The 19,810-nt window shown below is 42.6% G+C and overlaps 2 protein-coding genes across 3 annotated transcripts; one reads left to right on the top strand and one right to left on the bottom strand.

The window, feature by feature from the left end:
• Window positions 1-571: 571 nt before the first annotated feature.
• acot9.1 (acyl-CoA thioesterase 9, tandem duplicate 1) lies at window positions 572-13,898 on the bottom strand. 2 transcript variants are annotated; one of them, XM_012851239.3, is made up of 16 exons: window positions 13,743-13,898; window positions 12,120-12,208; window positions 10,685-10,711; window positions 10,265-10,310; window positions 8,863-9,033; window positions 8,747-8,784; window positions 8,585-8,668; window positions 8,412-8,515; window positions 8,247-8,320; window positions 6,264-6,331; window positions 5,963-6,074; window positions 5,795-5,885; window positions 3,448-3,533; window positions 3,274-3,361; window positions 1,391-1,541; window positions 572-1,309 (listed from the first exon to the last, which is right to left on the bottom strand). In XM_012851239.3, exons 1-16 carry the CDS (start codon window positions 13,754-13,756, stop codon window positions 1,254-1,256), a joined length of 1,299 nt encoding a protein of 432 aa, XP_012706693.3. In that variant the 5' UTR covers window positions 13,757-13,898; the 3' UTR covers window positions 572-1,253. The 2 variants fall into 2 exon arrangements, with proteins under 2 accessions (XP_012706693.3, XP_012706695.3); XM_012851241.3 differs by lacking the exon at window positions 10,685-10,711.
• Window positions 13,899-16,746: 2,848 nt separating this feature from the next.
• LOC105916663 (diamine acetyltransferase 1) lies at window positions 16,747-19,642 on the top strand. The gene is made up of 6 exons (XM_012851238.3): window positions 16,747-17,006; window positions 18,049-18,100; window positions 18,178-18,258; window positions 18,732-18,833; window positions 18,919-18,959; window positions 19,234-19,642. The coding sequence occupies exons 1-6, from the start codon at window positions 16,944-16,946 to the stop codon at window positions 19,408-19,410; spliced, it is 516 nt and encodes a 171-aa protein (XP_012706692.1). The 5' UTR covers window positions 16,747-16,943; the 3' UTR covers window positions 19,411-19,642.
• The last annotated feature ends 168 nt before the right edge of the window (window positions 19,643-19,810 follow it).

Here is a 19,810-nt window from a genome sequence, read left to right as displayed (position 1 = left end):
TGGTACTTTTTTAATAAATTAAATTAAGGAAATGGGAGCAGATAGTGTGTCTGTGGCAGACAGCTGCACTACAAAAATTGAACTAAAAATAAGTAAAATCTTCTTTAAATCAGTGTGTTTGTCCTTGATTTAAGCATGTTAATAAGATGATCTGCCAATGGAATGAGTATTTTGACCCCTAAAATAAGGTAATTATATATACTGCACTTGAAATAAGATGATGAAGATGAGTTGTTCCTATTTTAAAGTGCAAAAATCTCATTCCATTGGCAGATTATCTTATTTCCCTGCTACAATCAAGGACAAATACACTAATTTCTAGAAATCTTGACTTACTTTTAGCTCCCTTTTTGCGGTGTGGTAACAAACCGCCTGTGTTCTGATACCAGCCTGGTAACGGGTTTACTGAGCTGCCAAAGTCTAAAGAAAAGCCTCCAGAACCACAGATGGAGAACAATATTAAGAATAAAAGTAAAAAGTATGAAAGATAAAACAAAGCTAGACAGAAACCTCTGCACTTAGAATAATGTTGACATGATGTGATCCAGGAAGGAAAAGAGGAACGAGTTGATAACAGTATTCAGTTCAGTTTTATTTTATTTATATATAATTTTATAGCGTATAATCACTACACGTCGTCTGAAGGCTCTTTACATCCAGACTGCAGGGAATGGTTCAGCATGAAGGGGCTGAAGATGGAAATAAAGACACAGGAACATCTCTAACTGAGCTGTTTAGTGCTTTAAATGGGCCTGATGGTGGTGGTGGTGTAGAACATGTGACCTGTGTTCCTCAGTGCTGCCGTCCCGGGTTCAAATTCCACCCTGTGGACGTTTGCTTCATGCCCCCCCCGCTCTAAACCCCATTTCCTGTCAGCTAACTATCAAATAAAAGGCCACTAGAGCCACAAACAGGTAAGAAAAGAAAAAAAAAATTAAAAAGTAAAGCAATTTCTGCGAAAATTCGTCAGTTTAGCATGAAAAATTCAACAAAGTGTCTGACCATGTAAACGAGTCAGGGCTAATTATATATATGATAGTTATATGTTTACATACATGTGAGCTGCAGCGATTACATGGTTCTTTAAAAAAAAAAAAAAAATACAGCAATAAAAGGAAAAAGGCATAAACGTCCACAGCAGAGAGAGTAAACAAGGTTCGGTATAAAAATGGCGTAAAGCTTCTTTAGAGCCTTCGGCGTCTTGTTTTAAGGCCAAACGCTCCCGGCTTTGTTGCTGTGGCCTCTGTGGGCGCTCAGGACTCCACGGTCTGGTTGAAGTGTCTCCTCCCGTCCAGGTAGAGCATCGACTCTGCGAAACAAGCACACCCCGTCAGGCGGCGGCGTTATAAAGCCGAGGCGGCGGAAAGCGGGCGGCTGGCGGCGGCCTCACCTCCGTACGTCTTGGGGACGATGCTGGGCACGTCACGGTCCGAGGAGAAGGTGTAGTGGAAGATGTTGGTGGTGTTGTGCTGCTGGGTCAGCGGCTCAAACACCTCGCTGTGAACTCTGACCTGGATGTAGTTCCCCTGAGTGTAGCAGACCTGAAATCCACACACTCTCTGGGTTAAAGACGGTGGAGACACAACTAGGAGAACAACAATCTGACTGATCGTTGGAAACAAATATCTACGTTTGTTTAAGCCTCATAGTCAGTATTTATTGTTTGGTTATAAAGGCTTCAACAGACAAAAGGCCTCTAAATAAATTTAGGGTTATTGCAGCAGCAAAATCTTCCTGATAAAAAAAGAAAATTATTTCAGAGCAGAAAAACTTCAGAAAATGTAATATTTTAAACCCAGATTTTCATAAAATAAAGGCATCTGAAGCTTTATTCCACATAATTTTCAGATTTAAATTTAGACAACTTGAATTAAACCCAATGAACAATTACTTTGTAGCCTAGCGGTCCACGATCCGCCTCTAACATTCATCCACTGACCAAAATGTTTCATTAACGGCACAAAAAAACAACAATTAAACACATGTAGACGCCCTGCTGAACAGCCTCCTAATGGAGGGATTAAAGCTGCCATTAGCGCCGGACATGGGCTCAATATAACGTCATAATTAACACAGCTTACTTAACAGCAGATTTTAATGACCAGTTTTCTGCTTTTAACGAGGAGCAAACCAAGCAGACAGACTAAAATCGAGGAAATGGTCACAGAGCTCCTGCCTTAGTCTGAAAATTCACTTCAGATGCTGCTGAGAGCCACTCTGAGGGAGGAGACGAGACAAATGTTTATCTTAGTGAGGAGGTGTGGCTGTAATTAAAGATTACCACGCAGCAATAAAACGTCTGAACTTATTTACTGGGGGTGTAACAGTACAGGCATCCACATCAATATATTGATTAAATCATTAATGAACCAATTACATTGATTCAAAATTAAAATCGTGATTTTTAAGATGCACCTTCATTTTGAAATTCACATGTCATGACACTAAAGTGAACAGGTGAACTTTTATTATTATTATTCTAAAATTAGAAGAATGTTGTTTTTGATTTAAATTTCTGCTCAGAACTAAAATGGTTGAATCATGTTTTGTTTTTTTGTGAGTTAATACTGTAAATAATAGCTAGTTGGGCAGATGATATTGCGTAATATTGATCGCTTCGATCGAATGTCGTATCGGACTTTGTGATGTCTGCAAATATCGTATCGTCCTCCAGACAAATCAATTTAACATCGTATCCTCATAAAGCTGCTGTTTTATACCCCTACTTATTTACATCCTCATAATTATTTTGATTTGCCTTTTGCCATGTTTGCTCCCCTTCTGGTCATTTTACTACTTTATCTGTTTAATATTAATGCATTTTACCCACAACCTGCTTTTATAAGGCGTTTAGATTTGGCAAAACGACCGACATAAAATGTAGAATAAACAAGGAATAAATAGAGAGGAGATCCTCTGTCGCTCTGAGCAGAGAATAGCTGAACTGAATTAATCTCTGGATCACTGCACCATCAGGTGGATTTTAAAGCGCATTGCCGCAGATCAATGCGTCTTTTTCTCTGCTTTTACGCACCAGCAGTTTTCATGGTCCCTGGCCAGTTTTAGGACCCCTGATCTACATTGTGTATTTACTACTTGTTCCGGTTCTTCTAAAGTGTTTGTTACTGAAAGTATTAACATTCTTCCTAAAATGGCGTCACTAAGAGCTACATTAAGTCGCAGGACTCTTCGTGAATGCGGGCCCTGAGAAAACCTTCCGCCGGTCCTTCACCAGACAGGAAATGGACCCGACTGGAGATGAAAGCGGCTGACCTGCGACGACAGCATCAGCAACGAGCCGATCTCTACGGGTTTCTGGAAGAGGATGTCGTCCACCGCCACCAGACTGGGCCGGCATCCTCTGCAGGACACAGAGAGGAGAACGTCAGAACCCGAAGCCCGGTGCAGCCCGGTCCGTTCAGCGCTCCGACCGTCAAAACGTCTCACCCGAAGGAGCAGGCGTTGGCCCAGCCCAGCTCGTAGGCTTTCCTCATGAGAAAACCGCCAAATATCCTGTTGAAGATGTTCCTCTGCTGCTCAGAACACAAACATTTAGGCCCGAAAAGACCAAATAAAATAAATTAGAGACGCCATGAGGTGGAAAAAAACCCAATCTACACTGCAAAAATGGATATGAAAATAAGTAAAATGTTCTTATAAATGTGTGTTTTTGTCCTAGATTTGAGCAGTTAAATAAGATTATATGCCAATAGAATGAGTATTTCGATGATGGAGATGAAGTGTTCCTATTTTAAGTAAAGAAAATCTTATTCCATTGGCAGATGATCTTATTTAACTGCTCAAATCTAGGACAAAAACACTAATTTTAAGAAACTTTTACTTATTTTTAGTTGGGTTTTTGCAAGGCGGGATAACAGGAAGCCAGACATTTCTACTAGTGTTGCACCGATGCCATTTCTGGGCCCTGATACCGATACCTGGCTGTGCAGTATTGGCCGATACCAATACCATCTGTTTAAAACTGATGTGTGTATATATGAAGAACTGCATACTGCTTAGGGTAGTAGAACTTTTTATTGCCTACCTGGAATGGGTGACAATAGTTGAATAAACTTTTGGCTCTCAAAGGCCATAATAGTGCAACATTGGTGAAATTATAACATGTATAATAGTAGTGCAACAGTAAGACAGTAAAATTACATTACTAATTGAATAATCTCTTTTAAACCCTGAGTTTTGGCTCTCAAATGACAAAATAGTGCAACTTTCATGAACTTATATAACATGTATAATACTAGTCGGGAGAGAGAAGGCTGCGTTCAAGTGACATACAAACATCAGAATGGTATCGGTGCCTATTTGTTGGTACTCACTGATACCGATACCATTTTAGTGCTGGATCGGCGCCCCGTCCCATACTGGTATCGGTGCAACAGTAATTTCTACACAGGTTTAAAACAGAACACGCTTTCTTTCTGACCTTCATTCAGATTAAAGTCAGGATTATTTCTTTTCACTAAAAGGCAGAAGGATGACAGGGAGAGGATTTCCGGCACCTTTTAGGAACTGAAGATGACATTCTGGCTTTTTAAGCTTCTCACTGAGCTTTAGAACAACACCTTAAACTATGAATTAGCTGATGAGCGTTAAAGACGTGGCGAAGAAGCTGCTGAAGCTGTTTGGAGCCTAATCATCCCTGTGAAATCAGTCCTGAAGCAACATGGGCTGAAGAGCCGCTCAGAGAGGAAGAAGCCGTGGCTCCAGAAGCAGCACGAAAACCCAGATTACGGTTAAATCTGAGGGAGAAACACGTTGGTTTTAGGAGACGTGATACTAAAGCTGAGGAGTTTGGCCCTGAGGACCAGACAGGAAGCTAACAAGGCTGTGAACACCAGCTCTGAGGTACGGTGGAGGCAGCATCAGGCTGTGGGGCGTTTCTGCTGCATTTCTATTAGGGCTGGGCGATAAACCGATTTAATCGATTAATTCGAATTTACAATTCTTTAAGATTTCATTTTTGGAAAATCTGGATTTTATTTTGCCAATACACTCATTGGGTTTCCATGAAGAGAACAGCATGTGATGCTGAATATATGTTTAGGCAAATGTATTGTCAAAATATTGTTAAGTAGAAACTTTTTTTTTACCATAATACGAGGTACTTCATTTACTTATTTACTTTTTTTTTTAACTTAGTTTGAAGTTCACAAGTGCAGTGAAGCCTGTTCTTAGCTCAATGTGTAATACCACTAGCAGCAAATGTTTTGTTATATTTTCATTGTTTATAATGGCACGGCTGCCGTCATGTTTTACAAGCATGTTTCACAGCTTGTTTTTAGTTGCACTTTGAATTCAGGTCAACTCCCTGATGAAATGCTTGACATAAAAAGCAAGGTTTTGTAATAATTTCTTTAATTTCTTTTTATGAAACAAAAAGGAGGGAAAAAAAATTGATTAATCGGATTTGGTATGATAAAATCGGAGATTTATTTTTTAATCCATATCGCCCAGCCCTAATTTCTATTATGTGGAAATTATCCCACCAACATCTGAGGAGTTCAGCTTCTGTCTGGAGCAACGGGCTGAAACTCCTGCTGTCAGAAGCTTCTAGGTGGAAACATCTCAACAAGTCATGAAGTTTAAAGGCGGATCTACCAAATATCAGAGAAAAATGAGAAAACGGCTGAGTTTAAAGGAACAGAACCGATCCTGTTGGTTAGTCTGGTTTAGTCTGGTTTAGTCTGGATCTACATCAGACGGTGAGAAATGAAAGTATCTGGCTTCCACTTCCTGGATGAGGCCTGAGACGGGCGGCTTCCCTCCTCCGTCTCACCTGAGGGTGGCAGATCTCCAGGCCTTTCAGCTTGGCGTCCTCCATCCAGACGGATCTGTGGGGCAGGACTCGGCTGCGGAAGCTGACGGTGCTGAGGACACAGAGCAGCATGAGGAACGTCTGAGGAACAGGAGGAGACAGGAGGACACACGGGGCTTCTGCTCCTACTTGGTGTCCAGGGTGTTGAGGAAGAGGTCGTGGACGATCTTCCTCTCCTGGTCCGTGGGAGCGACCTTCAGCAGCGACGCGGTGCTCAGCTCAACGCGCCGAGCTTTGTTAGCTGGAGATAGAAGCAGAGAGAGAGCAGGGTGAGAGCGGCGGTCTGCTGCGACGATGATCTGCTGCTGATGTCTCCAGCCGTGGTCCTCAGGGTTCCCTGTCCTGCTCCTCTGCTGCAGGAGCCCGACGAGGAGGTCCAGAACCAGGGAACCCACAGGACTGAGGGCTGGAGGTGGGTGAGATGCCGGACCTTCTCCCTCCTGGAGGAGCTTCTCTTCCTCTGGACCTTCAGGCTTCAGCGGGTTGACGAAGGCAGCTCTGCAGAGAGGCAGAGGAGGCGGTCAGCGCATCTAGGAGCAGCTTCTCAGCTTCTCAGCTTTCATGGCTTCAGCTGCAGGTGGTCCTGTTCAACAGGTCCAGGTTCTGAGCCCAGACCCAGTTCATTTACGTCTGAGCTGCTGCGGCTCTGAAATAAAACGCTGACTAGTCCAGACGCCTTTATCCAGCGGTTCTGGTGAAATTCTGCATTTTATCAGAGCAAAACGTTTAACTTGTTTGGTTTTCATTATCTGTAGGTTTAAAAATATCACAGAACAACCTCTATGGAGCATTTTTCTCATGGATAAACCTCACAGACACAAACACCTACAGGTGATCCAGGTACTTACAGACTCACTTTTATACAGAAAACTCCTGTTATCTTCAGCTGTCACTTTATACATGTTGTATTAATTAATCCTGTATATTCTTCAGTGATGGTATCAAGGTGTTAATTAATTGTATCTGTAATATTTTATCGACTGTTTTTTTTACGTCTTTCTTTGCAGGTGAAGAAGCAGACTCAGGATGTATCGTTTTATCTCCTCTTTCTTTCACCTTCTTGTTTCAGTGTCCATATAACATTAAATATTCCCAGCATAAACTATAATAAAGCTTCTTGCATATATAAATCAAGCGGAGCACTACGGCAAAAGCAGTAAGGCTCCGCTTGTGAAAGTAAAATCTGTTGGGCTCATTTTTTTGGCTTTAAGACGACAATTATTATTGCCACAATACCAGACAGGACACTATAAATAAAAAAAATGAAATAAAAAATATCACAGAACAGCTCTGAAGGTGACGTCCGGTCCAGTTTTTAAGCCCGTTTCACAGCTTGTTTGGCCTCTGGAGCAACTTATATCAAACCTCCAGGAAAAGTAAAACAGACTTTTTTCTGTGTGCCAGCAGGTTCTGCAGAGAACAAACCGTTAATCTGAGTCCGCTGTGGAGAACCGGGGGGACGCTGGTTCTAGGGGACCGGGGTAAGAGCGACGCCACAGAGACGATTCTAGTGACGTAAAACGTGTGATTTTGGTAACTAAAGCGAACCCAGAGAGACACGACAGCCGTTGTTGTTGTTGGAGATGAAAAATCTGAACTTTTGTCTTACCGACTGCGACAACCAATCAGGAACTAGATGTGGCTGACGTGGCGTGAAGGACTGCAGCAAAGACAAAGCTGTTTTCATTCAACACGGAAGACAAGCTGATAACTGCCTGAGTTTTATGACTCCACCAATAATTAATATAACCAAGAGTCCTGAACAGAGGGAGCCTGCAGGAGAGAGGAGGCTGGAGTGGTGGTTGACTGAAAGCTTCAACAGATGGCGCCGTTGTGCCACATGGTGGCGTCAGACGCACCTTAACGTATCGAGCTAACAGCCACCTGACCCAGAGGGTCTACAGCGCCATCAGGGTCCTAAAGCTACCAGTTAGAGACTTAATTATGTCCTGAAGGAATAATTACATTAATAAAATCCTAAAGGTTAATGATTTTAATGAGCAAATCATTCTTTAAAATGTTATTTTATTAAATAATGTTTAGTTTAACTCAGGATTTACATTGTGAACGGGTTGGAACACAAATCAAATGTTGGTCTGAAATAGTGAAGCTAATTTAAGCTCAGTTCATTCTTTGAGATGAACTTTGGTTCTTTAACTCAGATCTGCAGTGAACCAGGATTCACTGAATCATTCTGATGATGATGATCAACCATTTTATTTTGTCGTTTGTTTTTGTGTACATAGTTCCTTAGCTTCTTTTTATCTTCGTTTTGCTTAGTAGCTTTAGTTAAGTTTCACTAGCTGTTTGAAGCTCAAATGAAAAACTGAAACCATTTTATTTGTTTTTCTCCCTCATAAACGCGCTCAGCAGGCTGGAAGCTGGTACTTTCAGACAGACGTAGCAGCTGTACCTCTTGTTGGCCGGGTCCCGGGCCACCATGACGAAGGTAGCGTCCAGAACCGGGGCGTAGGCTCCATCCCGGTACTGTGGGAGGAGACAGAGTTTGAAATTATAGAAGGTCTCTGACTTCCTCTGGTTGGGGATTAGCTTTACCGGAGAAGTCGGGGGTGTTTACCTGTGACATGTGCATCTTTGCTTCAATGGACGACTTCCCGACCCACGTCACATGGCCGGTGAACTTGATGTCACAGTCGGGGTAGATGACGTGCTGCCTCATGTCTGAAACATCAAACCAGACGTCAGAGCCGGACCTTCAGCCGGTGAGACTGGTACCTGGCAGACTCGCACCGATCTTATCCACCAGCGCCGTGACGATGGACAGCGGGGACCTCTTCAGATCCGGGTTATACGTGTGAGAGTAGGAGATGAGGACTGAGGAGGAAGAGGAGGAGGAGGCGTGTTAGCATCAGCCCAGAGCTGAAGGACATCTTCGTTAGCGCAGACTGATACCTGCCAGGCTGTCCAGGTCCTCCAGGATCCTTCCAAACCTGAGGACAGACAGGGACCACGTCAGAGGAAACAGACGTCCCCCATGCAGGCCTGCCACACCTGAACCCATCCGTTACCTGACGGTGTTGTGGTAGGTCAGGTACTTCTCCCGGAGCTCCGGCTCAGAGCCCAGAGGAAGGTGGACCTCCAGGAAGCTGTCCTTCATCCGCTTGCTGGGAAGTTCGCTTTGAGACTGGGCCAGCATGGACGACAGCGACACGCGCTCCTCCAGCGCCTGCTGGTGGTCGCTGGCGGCGACAGAAGCAGAAAACCTCGGTGAACACGGCAGATCCAGGACAAACGTTTGTTCTGCTCCTCTACTTTTTACTCTGAGCACCAACATCAGAGCAGGAGCTTCGTTCTTTTAGGGAGAAAACAGTTATTTCTGAACATTAAAGATCCAGTATGTGGGATGTAGAGCCCTCTAGTGGCACAAACATTGAACTACAACTAATCCAGCATGAAAAGGAGGTTAAAAAATTGTTTTCTGTGAGAGCTGCAGGATCTGTAAAAATGCTGACTAATCCAGACACCTCAGTCCGAAAGCAGGGACTGGTCAGAGTTTTGCTCTCCTCCACAGACATGTTATACTCACCTCCCTCGTTCCCTCAACTTTCAAGGGAACTTACCTTATCTGCTGGTTATTCCAAATGCCAATTTTTCTGACTCACTCACGTAACGGCAGTGTGTTAGCTCCTCCTTAGTTCCCGTTTGCTGGCTGTGCGTGTACATTTCTAGTGTTTATGTATCTGGTTAGCTTAGCGACTAGGTTAGTGGTTAGCTTAGCGGTTAGCTTAGTGGCTAGGTTAGTGGTTAGCTTAGGGGCTAGCTTAGCGGTTAGCTTAGTGGCTAGGTTAGTGGTTAGCTTAGTGGCTAGCTTAGCGGTTAGCTTAGTGGCTAGCTTAGCGATTAGCTTAGTGGCTAGCTTAGCGGCTAGCTTAGTGGCTAGCTTAGCGGCTAGCTTAGTGGCTCGGTTAGCAGTTAGCTTAGTGGCTAGGTTAGCGGTTAGCTTAGTGGCTAGGTTAGCAGTTAGCTTAGTGGCTAGGTTAGTGGTTAGCTTAACAGCTAGGTTATTGGTTAGCTTAGCGGCTAGGTTAGCAATTAGCTGTTCATTGTAGCTACACTGCTCTCACCGTAGACTTTGAACATGGCTGAGAGTCGCACGAAATGAACCGTGTTCAAGTTTATGAGAGGAAGAGGAAGTCCTCAGTAGAAAGAAATAAGGCCAGAGTGGATTTAGGAGATTTTTAAGGTGCCATCCCCCTGAAGAGCGGACGAGCACGTAAGTCGGTCTTAGGCAAGCGCAGTTATTCAAAAAAGAGACTTTTTGCTGACCCTAGCTTTAATCTCTTTAGGAAAGAGGTTCTACATAATAACTGACTCACCGAACCCGATGTAATAAAATGCTTATTAAAACATTAAAGCGTTTCTTGTTGAACAGTGAATTTCTAGAATAAAGCTAAAATCAACGTTTCATACCTCCAGTTTGTCGAAGCTCCAACTATTTCTCTCAGCCGGTTTCTCACTGAAACGAGACAAAACGGTCAGATTTCTGTCATCCAGAAATGAAGAAGAGGAGCATGAAGGTGTTTCATATTGTCTTCGCTGGGTTTGTTTCACTGAGGTCTTCCAGAAAAGATCAAGACCTCGTGTGTTTTAGCTTCTTTTTATTAAACCAGTGAGACAATATAAAACTAAATACTGAAGCTACAGAGGGAGGAAGAAGAATAAAAGGTTAACTGCTGCAGAAAGAGGAGTTAAATCTGCCAGTAAGAGACGCTGCGTATAAAAACCAGCCGTGAAACGAGGCGAGCCTCAGGAGGAAAAATAACATGCAGGAGGAATTAGAGTAAAATTGAAGTGAGACAGTTGAGGTAGTTAGGATTGGTTTACATTTACCATTGGAAACGTGTAAAAGTGGATTTCCTGCAGAGGACACAAGATTAAAACAGGCTGAGTGGAGAGATGACTCAATGAACAACTGCAGAAAATGATAATAATAATAATAATAATAATAATAATAATAATAATAATAATAATAATAATAATAATAATAATAATAAAACAGGCTGAGTGGAGAGACAACTCAATGAACAGCTGCAGAAAATAATAATAATAATAATAATAATAATAATTATTATTATTATTATTATTATTATTATTATTATTATTATTATTATTATTTTTGTATTATTATTATTATTATTAAAACAGGCTGAGAGGAGAGACGACTCAATGAACAACTGCAGAAAATTAAACCTATTCACTGTCTGCTGAAATAAAAGCAGAAATTTAACAAATATTACATTTATTCATGATTCATTTATGTCAGGGCTGTCCAAACTTTTCAGTAAATGGGCCAAAATTGTCAAGTCAAAGGAACTCGAGGACAAAAAAAAACTATTGTTTTTAAACCAAAGAAAGTATCTGTTAACCTTTTTAACCGTTCTACAAAATATGATAATTTTAAATAAATATATTTATTTATTCAGATTTTTTGTGGGAAATATGCAAAATATTGTAGATCCAAAGGTTAAAAAAGTGTTCAATTGTTGTATTCATCACGTTTACAAATTATTTTGAATAATTTAATTGGACTCTAACAATAATAAACAGAAGTATTTGTGGTCTAGCAATATAACAGTATTTGGGTCAGTTCCTCTTTGAAAACACTTGCTGCAATTAGCCAGTTTTAATAATTTAATTCAAAGCAGATTTTATTGCACCAAAGTCTGCATTTGTGTAATAAATATCATTGGATAGATGTTACTATGAAAACAAAGAGAAAATGTGTTTATTAAAAGATGAATACTTTGTGTTAGACTTAACATTTTCTATCGTAGGATTTTAACATTTCTGTAATAATTTTGCCCTAATTAAAATCTTCCATCTGCATCAGCCACCTTTGAGTTTATAGGATGCAACTCTGCAAATATGAAAGAATTAAATTATTAAAAAATATTTAATTGTATCAAATAAAATGTAATGACTTAAAATTTAATTTTAATGACTCAACAATCAATGACCCGTTTGTGCATAGAAAATATGCCCACATAAGTAATAATTAAACATCTCCCTTTAATTTACTTAACCTTAGTTTAATTTAAATCATAACCAATATAAATTTTGGTATTTATCTCCTGGATTGAGGCATCTTCTGCCTCAGCAGTTTGTAGTTAAGGCCAGCTAATAAATGGAAACCGATGCTGAAAACCAATTTCAAAGCATAAAACCACACAGAGCAGCGCGGACTCTGAGGTTTTTCCTGCTTATCGTCCACAAAGCTGCAACATCAAACCGTTGTGCCTGAGGGGAACCTGGGCGCTGTGCTCACCCTCAGCCATGTCAGGAGCCTTGCCAGGTTTGGACGCTGTGCAGAGCGAGCGGCTGGCCAGCGAGGCGGCGGACCTCAGAACCAGGAACCTGAAGCAGACAGAAGAGGAACCATGAGACACGTTTCTCTGGTTAACAGCACCTCCATCCGTGGTTCCTGCAGCGCCAGCAGGTCCGGGTCGGACCCAGACAGACGCCTCCTGGTTTAAACATATTCACAAACGGCTGAATTTGTCTTTGTTGTAACTGAAAGAAAAGGGTAGAAGTGAGCAGCAACAAGTAGGGGAGGGGCCTGTTCTTCTACGCTGGACTAAGCAGTGGAAACACTGCTACTTCCTCATGAAAGGGTAATTAAACTGTAGGAAAAGTTTGATGGAAGATTCAAAGAGTTCTGTTTCCAGGATCTTGTTCTTTTCATCTGGATTATTATTTAAGAACCGCAGGAGAACAACAGAACCCAGAACACAGAAAACTTTGCCTTTCGAGTCAGGGCTGCAGATGGAGATTACAGGCCTGTGACAACATCCCCCCCCCCCACCCCATACAGACTCTGTTTTAGTCAGACTTTAACATTTCAGCTCGTCAAATGAATCCTAGTATCAGTCAAAGATTAATTTTCAATTCAGTTTTATTTCTATAGCTCCAATCCACAACATATCATCTCAAGGCTCTTTCCAAAGTCAGATTCCATCAGAAACAGCAGCACATCACGGCCCGATCTAAAGCAAATGAAGAAATTCTCTGATCTCTATCAGTTTGGACTCCAGAGAACCACAGTGAGAACCGGGATCCACAGATGGAGAAACTAGAGTTTAATCTGTGCAAAACTGCAACATTTTCCATTTAGAGCAAAGCACGGTGGTGGCAGTGTGATGGTCTGGGGCAATCAGTGTGTGTCCCTCAGCTCAGCTATAGCTCGGCTACACAATCATCCACGGCACAACAGAAGAATTTAACCTTTAAATGGTTAAAAAGAAGGGAACGTTTCAGAGTGGCCTAGTCAAAGTCTGGGCCTCAAACCCAACAGAGACAGAGAGGCGTGACCTTAAACAGGCTGATCATTCTGGACAACTGTCCAACGTGGTAGAATAATAACGGTGAAGAAGAGAGGATCCAAATAAATCCTCATTGGCACAAGGGACAGCATGGCTCAGCGAATGAGGTTTAAGGTGCAAATCCCTGTTCCTACCGGCCCAGGTTGCTCTGGATAGCTTTCCTCCTTTTACATGGTGAAACTTTTCTGTAGCAAATCTGGGAGGAGAGGGTTAATTTTACGGGTCAGGAGCAGAACAGTTCTGGACAGCAGCGGTCCAGATGAGCCCAGTGGTTCTGAAGCAGGTCGCTTTACCAGAACAACTCCTTCTCCCTGTAACTGTGAGCAGGCTGAGGCTCCACTGTGGTTTGTTTGTACCGCTGGGCTCGGTTCTTCTGTCGGTATGAGGGAGAGAGACACGCCCGCTGTGCCACACCTACTGCCGGGCTGGGCCCACCGCTCCCTACAGAACCAGGTCCGGGTTAAACCCAAAGAATCTGAGGAGGTTCTGCAGCCCAGAGTCAGTCCGTCCTGTAAAGTTCTCGGTTCGGTTCGTTTTAGCATTAAAACCGGCTTTTAATCGGTACTAACCTCGGGGAGAGCATGATGGAGGCTGGGAAAAGGGTTCCGGATCCGGAATGAAACGATAAACAGAACAAAAACAGGAGAGAAACTTGGGATTCCCTCTGGAGGACGCAGCGCTGCCGAACTGACAAGTTACCACCGCCGGTTTCCGGGTTATACGTCATCACGTTCACTGACGCTGACGCACGACGCCTCGCCTGCGGCGTAGTGGGAACTAGATCCCTGGGTACAGTCTGTCAGGCAGCTGCAGGAGTTTGCCCACTTTTCACTTTATCCACTGCAAATTGTTTTAATTTCTAATGTTTTCACCGTTTATTCTGATAACTTTTACCTCCAGAAATCCACTTTACCCGCCTGGATTAACCAGGCTGTCAGATTTTAACTTTGAATAACTTTTGAAACACTTTTTACTTTAAGTGTTTTGTAAATATAAAAAAAAATCAGCAAATAAGTGACTTGTGGAGATTCTAATTACATTAAGTGCATTTGTTGATTACAAAAATCAAACAAATACCTTTACCTTGTTGACCATTGGTTACAGTCTGTATTTTCTCACTTTCACTGCGGTATTTTCCTTCCATCCAGCAGTCATCTTCGGCAGATTAGCATCTTAAGGGGGAGATTTATACTCTTACTGATAGCACCAAATAAAGACTACTGGCAAACTGGTTATATCATTAATGTTGTGGTTATTTTTTTTTATTTTGGGTTGTATCTGACTTTTTAATTTTATTTGTGGTTCTTCTCTGCAAAACAAGTTGCTGTTTGGAGGAGGATAGAGTTTATCTTCAGAGTGGTGGTGAGCAGTCATAAAGAAAGTCAGCTTTATTCATCCACCTGTCCAGTGTCTTCTACTCATCCGAGAAGAGAAGCTAACCAGTCCAAACTGGAAACACCGAAACATCCAAATCTTTAGTAAACCTTCAGCAGAATGCGATGTATTACTTTTAATAAACTCTGGGTCTACACCCTGATATCTGCAGAGAATATTGAAAGGGAGGCAAACAGACTTTCTCTCAGTTCTTTCTGAAAACGTTTCCACACCTATCCAGGAGTCTTTGTCAGTTCTGGTGGCTCTGAGCAACCTGCAGGTGGAGCGCTGCTGTTTCTAAGGACATGGAGGTCCATTCTAAGTCAGATGCAAATCAGTGACCCACTCGTTACTGTCCTGGGTCCAGAGAAACGCTCATGGATGATGCAAGTCAAATCCACGTCTACAGCTGTCCAAATTTTAACGACAAAGTGCGAGCTCTCTTCTCTCTGGACATTTTCGTTAATTTCCGTGAGGGGGCTGTGCTGACAGGTCATGTCACACAAAGAACTATGAGATACCTAAAGGGTTCTTAGCACCGGTAAGGGACGTTGTGGGGTTCCTAGGCAAAACTAGCTGGGGCAGGGAGCATTCAGGCTACTTTTCCTACCTCCTTCCTTACTGACAACACTATTCGGACAGCACTTATCATGGCGACTGGTGATGCACTTGCATTTTGGCAGAAGAGTCCTTACTTTATTAAGGGTATTTAGATGGAGCCTCAGACATACTATGGTGGAAGCTTATTTTGGCCCCTTGTATCAGGGATCTAGCTTTTTTTTTTTACCACAATCCCTGCAGCTCTCATCTATGTGGGAGTTTCATGGAACATGGATAGATTCCAGGGGAGGCAGATCATCCACTATTACCATCTAACATAGAAAGTACTCCTGGGTCAATGTGAGCTTCTGTGCTTTCTGTGTCTCTGCTCTGTCTTCTCTAACATAGAAAGTACTCCTGGATCAATGTGAGCTTCTGAGCTTTCTGTGTCTCTGCTCTGTCTTCTCTAACATAGAAAGTACTCCTGGGTCAATGTGAGCTTCTGTGCTTTCTGTGTCTCTGCTCTGTCTTCTCTAAGCCCCAGTGGGTGGAGGCAGATGAGCGTTCACACTGAGCCTGGTTCTGGTTCTGCTGGAGGTTCTCCTCCCTGTTAAAGGGGAGTTTTCCTCTCCACTGTCGCTTCATGCATGCTCAGTATGAGGGATTGCTGCAAAGCCATCAACAATGCAGACGACTGTCCACTGTGGCTCTACGCTCTTTCAGGAGGAGTGAATGCTGCTTGGAGAGACTTGATGCAACCTGCTGGGTTTCCTTAGAGAGGAAACTTTCTCACCAACCTGGAGGATCTGATGGAAGCTGACTTTGGAAAGAGCCTTGAGATGACACGTTTCATGAATTGGCGCTATATAAATAGCCTAGAATTGAATTGAATTGGAAAACTGAGTATTTTGCTTGTGAGCTCTATTTGTTTTATGAAATACTTTACTTAGACTGCTTAGGACCCCTGGTGGGTGGGACGCTGAGCTGAGTGGCGCTCACTGATCAAGCCTGTGGAGAGGGATATACAGGTAGAGTGAACACTGAGATGGGTTGAAGGAGAAGAGGGGGGCATTTCGAGTCCCAGCATCATTATTTGAATAACTTTCCACCAGTTGTTTTTGTGAACTTGAACAGTATCAACAATTGGTGCAAAACCGGTCCAGAGTGACAACCAGGGAAAAGTAGAATGAGAGGGAGAGTTACACAGAAACATCTTCAGATTACACATTAACCTTTAACCATCTATTATATTAATGAATTATTAAAGTATGTCACTGTGTGACCGGGCTGTATAGTTACAGCCCAACCCCTATAGGTACCCTTATGGAAATGATGGAAAATTCCACTTATGTGGTGTGGCCAGTAACAACTACTGCCTCACCAGAGGGCCTTTTTATTACTATCTATAATAATATTATTATTATTCGTTTAATAATAATAGATAAATAATAGAGGTAAGGTGTAGATTTAAAGTATAAAACGCTTAAAGTTTCGGCTTTAAGCATCAAAACAAAAAAACAACGTCTAGCTGTTTATACTGACATGGTGAAAAAAGTGGTGGACCCAGAACGGGGGTCGCTGATTGGCCAGAAATCTGAGAGCCCTGTGAGCTAGCCAGTAGGAGTCGAGCGCGAGCCGGGTATAAAGAGCTGCGCGTCAACAAAGAACGAGCAGTTGAACAGCAGCGACCCAGAGAGGGGCCACCGTGAGCTGGATGAGCTTCTGTCGACCAACGCGACCTGACCAGAGGCTGACTGTGGGGGAAAAGCCACTGCGAAGCGAATGAAGAAACACCTGATCTTCCACTTCACATACAGAGGTCTTTTAACGAAAGGAAAGAAGAGTAAAAGAAGAAAATGTCGTATATATTACGAAAAGCTGAGCCCAAGGACGTGTCAGATATATTACGACTGGTGAAGGTAGGAGATGACGCCGGCTGTTAACATCTTTTAATTGATTTAATTTCGATGTTTAGACGATGTGAGAAGGTTGAAAAATTAAAAAGACGTCGGCGGGCCGGAGGAAGTGGTGGAATGAGGTCAGAGCTGCTGTCTGCTCCGCGACTCATAACCGTTCCGACTTCCGGTTCTCCAAATATGGTCCGTCTGTCGCCGAGCTTATGTTCTTAGGATGACCCTGACTGCTTGCTACGTCACCGCTGACCTGACATAAATAACAATCTGACCCAGTAACACCGATACGGCGACAAATTATTAAAAAACAAAAAAAACGTTTCAATCGATTAAATCTTTTTTTATATATACAAAAATAACCGAACAGGAAGTGTTTCGACGATAAACGGGGGAAGGTTCAAAGGATATAAATCTATATATATTTGTTAAACAAATGAACGTGAGAAAATAAGAACAATAAGGAATGAGGAAGTGCGACTGTGTGGCGAATAAGGCCGGAAGTGAAAGAGAACGCTGAATAGACACGAATGCTGCTAAAGCGGAGACCCTGTCTAAAAAAGAACACGGTGTTCTTTGTCGTTAAATAAGCGATAAAGAACAAGTAATTTCGATAAATATGGATTGAAAAAAAACTCAATCTTCTTGAAGTTTAAAAATGTATATTAAAAGCACAACAAAATGTGAGAGTGAACAGGGTAAGTTAGCTTTGAATAACATAAAAATAACAATATTCTAAATGAGGATTTTAGATGAAATCTGAAATGATGGTGAATAAAACATAGTTAAAATAATGGATCTGGCTTCTTTATGCCTCCTGTAGCTCAGTGGCTGTAGTTTGAAAACAGAACTACTATTTTTTTAACAGTGATGGCCCCGCCATAACAAGTTATTTATCTTCATACTTGTTACAAAAGTGTAATAACAGCTAATATCTTATGGGGGAAACAAGGTTTAAATGTGATTATAGGACCCTACCAGAAATCATTCTGTGTTGAATAACTTAAACGACCTTTTTTAGTGTTTATAACCGACTTCTTTGTCATCTCAGGAGCTTGCAAAGTACGAGGAGATGGAGAGCCAGGTGGCGCTGACGGAGAAGGGTGCGTCACCGTCTGTCTGTTTGCATAAATCCTGATTATCTTGACTGTTTGGCTAAAACTCGCTCTCCCCCCTCCAGATCTCCTTGAGGACGGTTTTGGCGAAACGCCGTTTTACCACTGCGTCATCGCTGAAGTCCCCGGAGAGGCCAGCAGTGAAGGTGCGTCTTCATCCTTTAAGGCTTTTATGTGTTCTCCGCCATCTGCCGACGCCACCTGCGCTCGGCCTGCAGGCGTGACGGGCCGCGCTTCCTGTTTACGTCCAGTAATTATAGCCCTCACACGGCGATGCAGGTGCTGCGTCTTACACAATCTTTAGGTTGTTTGTGTGAGAATCCCTCAGTAGTCACAGCCTGAGATAAGAGCCGCGATGTTTGGAGACCTGCAGCCCAGTTTCCACATGATAACGCCGTTAAAAAGTGGGTCAGAGGTCAACCACCTTCAGAACGGGGGAACATTTCCCTTTTACTGTAAGCACAGACCTCCCATCAGGCCATGGGGTTACATAAGAAACATGCAGCTGCAGTTATCAGTCTTTTATTTGTTCGTTTAGCTTTTTAAGATGTAGAAAAACTTTAACGTTTAATCTGAACTCAGCTCTTATCAAACCTAAACAGCCATTTTCTCTCTGCAGACTCGAACGTGGTGGGATTTGCCATGTACTACTTTACTTATGACCCCTGGGTTGGCAAACAGCTCTACCTGGAGGAGTTCTATGTGATGGATAAGTGCAGAGGTGAGGAAGTAAGCCTGGATTAGCGAGCTCCTGCTCCTCTGAAACTATAAGTCGGGTTTTAACGTTTCTTTTCTCTGCTGTTCAGGGCTGGGCATCGGTTCTGGAATCCTGCGACACCTCAGTGATGTAAGTATAAGAGCGTTAAACCTCTCTGTTGTTTTTCTCCTCCTTTAGATGACTTCATTTATCAATTTAGTTTCTTTTTAGGAACAATAAAACAAGACAAAACAACATTTAGTTGCTATTTTCTCTCTATTTCTTACATTTCTTAGTTCATAAATCATCCCAGTATCTTACTGTTGGGTCTGAAATCTGGGATTAGATTAAGTAAAGTAATTCATGCTCACATGTGAAGGTGTTTGCCTCGTTTTTAACCCCGTCTCCTCCGTTCCTCCTCCAGCTGGCGATGAAGACGCGCTGCACCGGCATGATGTTCGTGGTGGCGGAGAACAACGAGCCTTCGGTCCAGTTCTACAAGCGGCGCGGCGCCGAGGACCTCTCCCAGGAGGAGGGCTGGAGGCTCTTCAGGTTCGACAAGGACAGCCTGGTCAAGATGGCCACTCCGGCCGAGGAATGACGGACGCCCAGCAGAGCTGAAGAGGGACAGGAGGAAGCTGAGACCAGAACCGTCTGACCGTCTCGGCTTTTCTCTCCGTTTAGATGAGAACTCACAAAATGGGGAAATGTATTCATGTGGTTCTGTGTGTATTTTACATTATTTAGTTTACAAATATGTCTGTAACGTAGCTTCATCCTAATCTTTTGTTAAGCAGCTTTTTTTTAGTTCAATAAAAAAGTGTTAAACACAATATGGCCTCATTCCTTTCACCTGTTGCTACTATTTTAAAATCAACCAACTGATAAACACAGAACGGCTCATTTAGGATTTAGCTGAAGACGATTCACTAATAAATGTTAGCTTTTTGGTAAACTTGGCCAGGTCTTTGAAACCTGTTTGGTGCAGATCTATTAAAAGT

This window comes from Fundulus heteroclitus, chromosome 21, assembly GCF_011125445.2.
Source record: "Fundulus heteroclitus isolate FHET01 chromosome 21, MU-UCD_Fhet_4.1, whole genome shotgun sequence".
Classification (NCBI taxonomy): Eukaryota; Metazoa; Chordata; class Actinopteri; order Cyprinodontiformes; family Fundulidae; genus Fundulus; species Fundulus heteroclitus.
The sequence above is the reverse complement of the archived record's forward strand: the minus strand, read 5'-3'. Positions and strand labels throughout refer to the sequence as shown.

Bases quoted from the DNA above. Each gene is read 5' to 3' on its own strand.
- acot9.1 (XM_012851239.3), bottom strand. The intron at 8,669-8,746 runs GTATCAGTCTGC...CTTCCTCCTCAG, and splicing joins GGACCTGGACAGCCTGGCAG to TCCTCATCTCCTACTCTCAC. The intron at 5,886-5,962 runs GTAGGAGCAGAA...CTGTGTCCTCAG, and splicing joins CTCAACACCCTGGACACCAA to CACCGTCAGCTTCCGCAGCC.
- LOC105916663 (XM_012851238.3), top strand. From the start codon at position 16,944: ATGTCGTATATATTACGAAAAGCTGAGCCCAAGGACGTGTCAGATATA. The intron at 18,101-18,177 runs GTGCGTCACCGT...TCCCCCCTCCAG, and splicing joins GGTGGCGCTGACGGAGAAGG to ATCTCCTTGAGGACGGTTTT. The intron at 18,259-18,731 runs GTGCGTCTTCAT...TTCTCTCTGCAG, and splicing joins CGGAGAGGCCAGCAGTGAAG to ACTCGAACGTGGTGGGATTT.